The sequence below is a fragment of the Glycine soja genome, chromosome 7 (assembly GCF_004193775.1).
Source record: "Glycine soja cultivar W05 chromosome 7, ASM419377v2, whole genome shotgun sequence".
Lineage (NCBI taxonomy): Eukaryota > Viridiplantae > Streptophyta > Magnoliopsida > Fabales > Fabaceae > Glycine > Glycine soja.
In genome coordinates this window covers 8,745,596-8,755,271 of record NC_041008.1, presented here as the reverse complement: position 1 = coordinate 8,755,271, position 9,676 = coordinate 8,745,596, and the positions used below count along the sequence as shown (strand labels likewise).

Below are 9,676 nucleotides of genomic sequence, written 5' to 3'. Positions count from 1 at the left end.
ACATTTTAAGATTTGAAGTAGATTTTTTTCCTTACAATTTCCATTAATTTTGGTTTTGATCCTTATATAATAATTTTGTTTCAGTTTCCATGTTTTCACTCAATTTTCTAAGAAAGATTGCTTGTGATACATATCAAGGCAATGGTCCTTGAGAGACCAAAATCTTAATAGTACTATCAAACTATAAGGACCAATATCCAAGGAAAAGAATTACAAGGATTTTTTCAAGTCAGGCAATAATAAGGATTAAAACTCAAATGAGTCAAATAGGGACCAAAATTTATTTTGCACCATGTTTAAATACACACACCAAGAAAAAGGTCTTGTACATTAAGATGGCAATGCCCTTAGAACCATGTAAATCAGAGATAGAAAATTAAAATTAGAAGTTAACCAGTGTTGAAGTTAAGAGGCATTAATAGCAACGATAGCCATTTTGGTATTAATATACTCTAAAATCATATGTCGCATAAATTAACTTAGTCACAAACGAATAACTTAGTCACATACTCTAAAATCATATATTGGCATTTGAGAGAGAGAGATGGTGAATTTAGTTAGCGGAGGCGTCAAAATGAAATGAAATGGAAAACGATTTGAAAACTATGTTTTTTATGTTACGGGGTTGCCGTGCTTTGCAAAATTGACCATTTACTTGAGTAAACCAGTTTTTTTCTTTAATTTAATTTTCTCGAAAGCTTTGAATCAAGGCTAAACTCATAAGTTACCGGTAAAAAAGCACTAAATAGCCATTTTGATACCTAAATATATTAGTCGTTGCTAACAAATTCATCCTTCAAAGATTAAAATTGAAAAATTGGGAAAAGTTTACCATAAAATTATATTTTATCCATAAATGAAATAAAATTTGGGGTCTAACAAATTATTCTAATAGAAAATACTGATATTTAGGTCTAATAAAAAAATTATTGGCATTTACATGTAATAAAAAATTATTGACATTTTGGTCCAATAATAATAATTTACTAACATTTTTGTCCAAAAAAAAAGTTAGTGACATTTTCGTTCAAGAAAAAGTTATTGACATTTATGTTCAATAATAATAACTTATTGACATTTTCGTCTAATCTATTCAACATGCCTACACTAGTCATCAATTTTGTGATAAATTTGTTCTTCTTTTTCATGTACACTATTTTATTAATAGTTACAGACAAAAGTTAATGATTGAATGAATTTGTCATAATTTTTATACTTTTGAAGATTAAATTTTGAATTTTAATTTTTTAGAGACGAATTTATCAAAATTTATACATTCAAAAATAAAAATGATTATTTATCCTAAAGTTTAAGACAAAATTTTTAAATGAAACAAAAACAAAAGTTGAAAAGGTATGAAAACCAGCAAAAAGTGAAAGTTCCATTTCTATATACACAATTAATATAAAAAATTTGTATTGTTAACTAATTTGTCCACTAACTGAAAATTAAAATAGGTATAAATTTTAATTTAATTAATGAAAAAGTTAACAATATAAAATTATACTGTCAATGCTTAGATTATTTTCTAAAAAATAAAGCATAATTTAAAAATGGAATATCTACAAAATTTTGTTTTTCAAAAACAGATAAAAAAAAAAATAAAGAAGAGAAAAAGAGATTTCCCTGCACCTGCCAGCTCCTGATTGTGTCCCAACACAGGGTAATGACTCGAATACTTCCACTTTGAGAAAGCGAAACCTCTGTCTTTCTTCCTTCATGCTTATCCATCATCATCACTGAACATTCTTTTTCTTTCATGAACCTCAATCCAACTATGCTTCCTTACATTATCTTACATCTTTCTAATCCAAGTTATCCATTTGTTCGTCTGTGTCGTGGAAGTGGGTTGGTTCATAATTCCTTCGCTCTCTGAGATCGTGGAGAATCTCGTAATTTGAAGCTACCACCATTTGCCAAAGTTGAGATTTTTACGCACCTAAGAGGTAGGTCACTTGGGTTTTGTTCGGTGCTGTTTGTTGGGGTCATCTGTGATTCAGTGATTGTCTAATTCATTCCTTTTTATGAATTTGGGATCATGGTGATCGTTGATGGGTTTTTGCAAGTGGAATTGTAATTGTGTGTTTTTGTGTGTATGCTTTTAGAGATTGAAATAGTTAAACACTCTTTTTGTTGCGCACCCTCTTGGGTTTATTTGTCCTCAATTTGCATGTTTGCTTTGTGGGTTAATGGCACATTGTCACTGGTGCTTAGATCTTAGAATTTGCAGGATTATGAAAAGTTTCATAATTCAACTTATGTTCTTCAACTTTTATAAAAAAAAAAAAAAGCTCTCTCGTTCTACTTCTCCAAAAGCTGAGATGTATAAATTAATTTTATCTGATGGAAGAAGTTTAGTTCATTTTTCTTCTTCTTCCATAAGTGCTTATTAACAAGTTTATTTACCATTGTAAGAATTGTTTTTAGCTTATTAGTTATATGTCTGATCACTCGGTTCCAACTGTAATACCTATATGTCAAGCAGATGGGAGTGGATAGGTTGAGCCTTTTTGGTTGGTACCTGGTAATTTGATTTTATAGTTTTGAGGATTCAATTTGGTGTGACTGACTTTTTTGGGAACCTTTTATGTTTCAGTAAATGCAAGAACTTTAAGAAAGATTAGGTACTGGGTATCTTGTATTCCAACTCAATAAGATAGTGGGGAGGAAAGAGATATGGCCGTCGCTAGCAAAACCAGAAATATGCTTGAAGGTCTGGTAAAAGAAGGATCATTGAAATGGTTGCTTGGCAAGAAGAGTTACTTTGGTGAAGAATTTGAAGAGATGGAAAATTCTCCTTCTGCTGGGAAGAACTTTATACGAGAGCTCTCTCCTGTTGCAAACCTAGTTGTTCGTAGATGCTCAAAGTAAGTGCATTTCTGTACATCTTAGCTTGTTTTCTTGGAAATTATTGCTTCATAATCAGTTTTCAATTTTCAGTCTTGTTGGATTTAGTTTGAGTATTTGGTATATTGGACCTTGCACTCCTTTTTGTTTGACACAATGGGTCATACTTTTGATTGGAAATTCAACTGTAATATAAAACAAATAATGCAGAATCCTTAGGACCTCTTCAAGTGATCTTCTGGAGAGCTTCAATCAAGAGGCTTCTGATTCTATGAAGCATCCATCACGATATGCGAGGAACTTTTTGGAATATTGTTGTTTCAAGGCACTTTTCCTGACAACACAAATGACTGGTCATCTCTTTGATAAAACATTCCGGCGTTTGACATATGACATGATGTTAGCTTGGGAGGCCCCGGCTGCTGACAGCCAACCTTTAACTAATGTATGATTTTCAGAGTACAATGAGATTTTCTTGGAGTAATGTGTCGAGATTGGTTTTTATCAGGAAATGGTTTTGAAATCATATATAGAATCTTGCCTTACTGAATACCTTTTTGTTGTTGGGATTGGTGGGCATTATACAATAAAATGTGGAAAATGGTTGATAAATAGCTAGAACTAGAATATCCTTAAATTAATAACATATTTCTGATTTTCTGTGTATGTTAATTATTTCTCTTTATATTTATGGATGAAAACAAATTATACTCAAAATTTATTCTTTCCTACTTTCTGAACTTGATATGTTGTTAGTTTCCATTGTTATGTGCATATCAAATAAATATAAATAACTATCAACTGTATGTCCTCCTAATGATCTATATTCTTGTGTCTTATATAATACTATATTATAGGTTTGTTTGTGGTGTCTTTAGTACTCCAATCTTTCTGAGTATTGATGGGCTTCAATTTTTCTAAAAGGTCGATGAGGACATATCTGTTGGTTTAGAAGCTTTCTGCCGAATAGCTCCTTCAATTCCTATCATTGCCAATGTCATCATTAGTGAAAATCTTTTTGAGGTGCTGAGTTCATCAACTGGTGGTCGCCTTCAGTTCCCCATCTATGACAAGTACCTCACTGGCCTGGAAAGGTATCAACCTTTACCTTGAAATACATTGTAACTTTCCCCTTTGTCTGGTATTGATTTGACTTCCAAGTTTTTTTATGCAAGCCACCTTTCCTTCATTTTGTGTATGTTTATGTATATATGTTTAATTGTTTATTTTTTCCTCCTATCCTTTCTTCATTTTTTGGGGGCAGGGCATAGAACATATTTGTAGGAGTGGCTGAACGTATATCTCTTTCACTGTTGATTTGTACTTTAAAAGGAAACTGACTGGATATACATAATACATCTGCTTAGATTGATTACTCACCCTTCACCTAGTTTTATAGAATTCCTACTTGGGTAGTGTTTCACCTACTGTTTTTTGGGCTTCTTTTCTCCTTCAAAGTAGAAGCTCCTCTAATGAGCTTCTACTGAAGCTCTGTTTTCTGGGCTTTTGTTCATTTTAAAAGCTACTTTTATTTTCCAGAGCTTCACTGTAATGGTGCTTGGTTTGACTTCTCCTTTTAAGGAGGAGAGAAGCACAAAAAAAGTTGGGTCAGATGCTACCCTGGCTGGAAAAAAGATGAAGACATTTAAGTTTTAGAATCCAGACGTAATTGTAACTTTTAGCACATATAGTTTAACATTTTTTTTACTGTAATATTTTTATGATATAATTTAATGGAATCCCTCCCATCTATTTTCTGTAATGGCTATCCTATGAATATAGAAGAGAATGAAACTGTGGGAGGGGCTTACAAGGATATAGATGGTACTGCTCTGCATATACCTGTTGAAAATTTAAGGGCATGGAAAGGGAAAGAGAGCTAGAGAGGGAACAATATGAAATATAATTCAGTACTAGAGCTTTGTATAGTTATGTTCGAACAATGGCATAACACTGCAATTATACCCTCCACTTTGTGTGCACTACAAGTAACTACATGCAATTAACCAAGAAGACTTTTCAAATCAAATAATAATAACATATGTTAATTAGCATATTTTTAGGAGGGCATCTTCTGCTTGTGTATTTTATTTCTTTGTTATTAGTATACATATATTTCTTTAATAGCATGGATAGCATTGAAAAAAATCCATTACGAGCTTTTAGTTCTACTTAAAATTCAGTAGCAATTTTTCAAAAGTAGTTTGAGAAATTTACGGAACCCTTAGAATTAATGTTTGTGCCAAGCCCAAGAGTACTCAGAGATGATAGAGCCAGAGAGTAGTTAGTAGTTAGAATAGTTGTTGGTTAGAGGCAGGGACTGTTTTGCCATCATTTGAGATCTGAACTTTTGTTCTGCTGTAGAAAGGGGAAATCCTTAGAAGGAGAATTTTCTCCATAGGTTCTTTGTTTATATAGAATCTGTGTGTGTCTTGGATGACCACACAGAGCCTTTATTTATAATGAGCAAATAGGATCAGTATTGATTACATAGGATCAATCTAGTGATAAGAGTAATAAGAAACAAATCCCTAATTGCTATCTAATAATAAATAAGAGAATATTATGTAATCTAACAGTTTATAATACAACAGAGTACCAAAACATTCTTTTTCGCTTTCTCTGTTTTTCCCATCTCTCTCTCTCGCTATGAAAACTCAACTCATTTCTGGGTTCCTTTAACAATTGGAAAAGGGGATGGTATTGTTTAGACATAAAACTGTCAAACTTAATTTTTTGAGCAAGCCCTTCTCCCTGTATTAATGAATGAGCGCCCTATTAAGTTTGTACTGAAAAATTTAGGTTAGTGTATGCACATAAATGTGATGGCTATTCTGCCAGACAGGCTTGTGGACTGAAGTCCAGGTTCATTGCTTCTAATCACACACCAAAATGATTGAACATTTTCAGTTTAGATTTTAGTATGTACTTTATGTTGTTAACTTCCAAGGTGGAATATCTGTATATCTGCTTCAGTGTCTGATTCCAAAGTCTGTAATTTTGTTGTATTATTTAGTATGTGATCAGTGGTATGCACTTTTTTTAAAAAAAATTGCGTAAACTATTTAATATTTTTTTAAAATTTTCACAGGGCTGTAAGAAAAATGAAGAGCAATTCAGAGTCGTCTCTCCTGGTGGCTGTAAGATCCTCTAAAGGTGAGAAGATTCTCGAGGTTGATGGAACAGTGACAACACAGCCAGTCCTTGAGCATGTAGGAATATCCACATGGCCTGGTAAGTGTGCGAAAAAGATACATTTATCTGCCATCTTTCTCAAGCATATGTTCCCGTGAAGTTATTATATATACTTGGTGATTAAGTAGAAGTATGCATTGTTTACCCTTAACTTTTGCAACACTTCTTTGTGGCATGATGCAGGAAGGCTAATCTTGACAGATCATGCACTTCATTTTGAAGCACTTCGCGTTGTATCATATGACAAACCAAAAAGATATGAGTTATCAGAAGATCTTAAACAAGTTGTTAAACCTGAGTTGACTGGACCATGGGGTACTCGACTTTTTGACAAGGCAGTCTTCTATAGCTCATCATCCTTGTAAGTAATTTCACAATTATTTTTTAGATAATAGATAACTGCTGAAAATTTATCTTGCCATCAACTTTCAAAAGTACTTTTCTTGTAGATCAGAACCAGTTGTACTAGAGTTTCCAGAACTGAAAGGTCATGCTCGTCGTGATTATTGGCTAGCTATCATCCAAGAGATTCTATATGTTCACAAATTCATAAGCAAGTATAAACTTAAAGGGGTTGCACGGGATGAAGCGCTTTGGAAGGCTGTTTTAGGAATTTTGCGTTTACAAGCCATTCAAGATATTAGTTCCACGATTCCTATACAGAATGATGCTCTTCTCATGTTTAATTTATGTGATCAGCTTCCAGGCGGAGACTTGATATTAGAAACCCTTGCAAATATGCCTAACTTAAGAGAGTCAGATCATGAGAATGATTTCAAGGGTGTAAGTGGAATGTATTCTATCTCAGCTTTGGACATGGTTTCTAACTTGGGATTTGTATTTGGAGCAAGTTCAAACAACTCAAATGAGAGTAGGATTGCTGTGGGTGAAATATCTGTTGGAGAAATGACTGAATTGGAAAGAGCAGTTAAAGAATCTAAGAACAATCATAAAAAGGTCATATCTGCACAAGCGACAGTTGATGGTGTTAAAGTTGATGGTATCGACACTAATCTGGCTGTCATGAAGGTACTATTTTAGTATCCTCTTTAACCTTTAGTTAAACTGTTATACTTTTAATGGTGAATATGAAATTAAAGGCTATTGCATTTTAGTTGTAATTTGTGAAGATACATTGGATTGTGGATCCTACTTACTCTTCACAGGAAAATCGATAAACATGCAAGCCTGAATATAGATCATGTAGTGTGAATTTTATGCAGTGTAGAACTTCTCTCTTTTCCTAAAATGATGTAATAATAATGGAATGAAGCCTAATCGTATAATAATCAATTTTAGAATTGTTAACCTGGTTTCCAAGAATTATCCTACTTTGACTCTGATACTTGTCATTTCATCTACTTTCAGGAGTTACTTTTTCCTCTAAATGAACTTGGGAAGTCTCTTCAGTCCTTGGCATATTGGGATGATCCACGGAAGTCTTTAGTGTTTTGTTTGTTTTTCAGTTACATCATCTACAGGTAAAACATTTTGAGATCAATTAGTATTCAGTTTACCTGTTTTTTATTGAGATGCAGGAGAGAAGCGAGGTAATTTTTTATGGAAATTTATGAAATTGTTATAGAAATTAGAGAAGTAATTGAGGGGGGAAATTCTGGATGATTTGATATGGATACTATTTTAATAATAAAAGTTGTTGGTATCTCTTTATTGTCTAGTCAGTGTTTTGTATATGTTTTCATATGATGCAATTTTAGGTTTTTCTTGTTAATATATGAAAATCCAAATATTTTATGCGAGAAAAAAAAAATACTGAAGACTTCAGAATTTGTTGGATTTGAGAAAACGTCTTCCTTTGCTTTGTTTACGTTTACAATTTCAACAATGTTGCTTTGTTTTCTTCTAGTTTCATATTTTTCAAAATATTGTACAAGAAATGATAAAAACAGAAATTGTTTTCTTCAAACAAAATACACCCTTTAGTTCTCATTTTCAACATTCTTTTTGGTGCTTGTTATGATGATAGACTTCCCTTCTTTTGATAACTATTGCAGGGGTTGGCTTGGCTATGCAGTAGCGCTGGTGCTCTTGTTACTTGCAGTTTTTATGATAATTACTCGATGTTTTAGCCAAGGTAGGTCAGTTCCTGAAGTTAAAGTAATTGCCCCACCACCGTTGAATACAATGGAACAGCTTTTGGCTGTTCAGAATGCTGTCTCTCAAGCTGAACAGCTCATCCAGGATGGTAACGTAATTCTGCTCAAGTTCCGTGGCTTGTTGCTGTCCATTTTCCCTCAGGTGCTCTCTCATTCTTTCCCCTTTGCTGATATTTTAGCTTTGAGTAAATAATACATGCACTGTTTACACTGTCACCAAATTATAAATTGTCCTCTGACAAGTTTGTTGATTTTATAATAACTACCTTAAAAGTCATATCTCTAATTGGTTGATAGGGTAAAAACTTTTACATTGATAGTGTATGCCTATTAAATTCTTCACAACTTTTGTCTGGACAGAAGCATGTATGTACTTATTAAAATATTATTTTGAGAATTTTATTCAATATTCATTGCAAACTTGAGTGTCACACTCACATTATTAATTGGTTCCATTTATATGATAATCAGGCCACGGAGAAGTTAGCCTTTGGTCTTCTATCAACAGCCTTGATTTTGGCTTTCTTGCCTACTAAATACATAATTCTGCTACTCTTCTTGGAGATATTTACAAGATATTCACCTCCAAGAAAAGCTAGCACTGAGAGATTGACGAGGAGATTAAAGGAATGGTGGTTCAGCATACCAGCAGCTCCTGTTACACTTGAAAGAGATAAAGAGGAAAAGAAAAGAAAATAGTATTGATGCATGGTGTAATCTGTTGTGCATATGTTTTTGTTTAATGCTGTTTTGGTCTTGTACATAGAGATGTTAAAGGTGTAAAACTCATCCGTGGAAGCAAAATAATAAATATTTATTAGAAAATAAATTACACTCTTACCAAAATCTCGTATAACAACATACTGGTTTTTCAATATATATGGACGTGAACTGAAAAAGGATCTATATTCAGTTACAATCATGTGTTGGGACAAGTAGGGGTGGATAAGCGGGCCGGTCCGTCCGCATTGGCAGTAGGCCGGGCCAGTCCGTCCCGCTTTTTACACGGATCAAATAAATTGGTTCATTCCCGCGGGTCAAACAGGCCGATCCGCGAGCCTAGTTTTAAAAGAATTTCAATTTTAATAAAAATACAATACAATCAAATTAAATTTAATACAGATGTAAATAAAATCTCAATAATTAGTCAATTACATCAATAAAATAAATAATGTCTTAACAAAAGAAAATTCCAACAATAAATCTAAAATATGAAATTTAAACATCTCTAACAACAAATGATTTCATATTTGAAGTAGCTTGAGCTTTCTCCATCTCCACATTTAAGAGTACAACACTGAATTAGTCCTAACAAAAATAGGATAAAAATAAATTCTAGAGAGGAGAGATGTACTTTGTGTGGTGGCGCTGTGTCGCTATTGGTGTGTGGCATGACTGCGTGAGTGGTGTGTGGCATGACTGCGTGAGTGTGAGTCGCATTTTGTTTTTCTTGTAAGGGAAAGAGTCGTATATGTGAGTTATTTTTTATAATAAAAATATATTGAAATATTTTTAAA

General features: G+C 33.1%; 1 protein-coding gene across 1 annotated transcript; it reads left to right on the top strand.

The window, feature by feature from the left end:
• The first annotated feature begins 1,641 nt into the window (after nt 1–1,641).
• Nucleotides 1,642–9,000, top strand: LOC114418615. The gene is made up of 10 exons (XM_028384049.1): nt 1,642–1,946; nt 2,597–2,867; nt 3,058–3,292; nt 3,772–3,941; nt 5,939–6,081; nt 6,226–6,403; nt 6,492–7,071; nt 7,411–7,523; nt 8,058–8,301; nt 8,631–9,000. Exons 2-10 carry the CDS (start codon nt 2,677–2,679, stop codon nt 8,856–8,858), a joined length of 2,082 nt encoding a protein of 693 aa, XP_028239850.1. The 5' UTR covers nt 1,642–1,946; nt 2,597–2,676; the 3' UTR covers nt 8,859–9,000.
• The last annotated feature ends 676 nt before the right edge of the window (nt 9,001–9,676 follow it).

Coding starts and splice junctions, on each gene's coding strand:
- LOC114418615 (XM_028384049.1), top strand. CDS start 2,677: ATGGCCGTCGCTAGCAAAACCAGAAATATGCTTGAAGGTCTGGTAAAA. Junction 6,404..6,491: donor TTCTATAGCTCATCATCCTT/GTAAGTAATTTC, acceptor CTTTTCTTGTAG/ATCAGAACCAGTTGTACTAG. Junction 8,302..8,630: donor TGCTGTCCATTTTCCCTCAG/GTGCTCTCTCAT, acceptor TATGATAATCAG/GCCACGGAGAAGTTAGCCTT.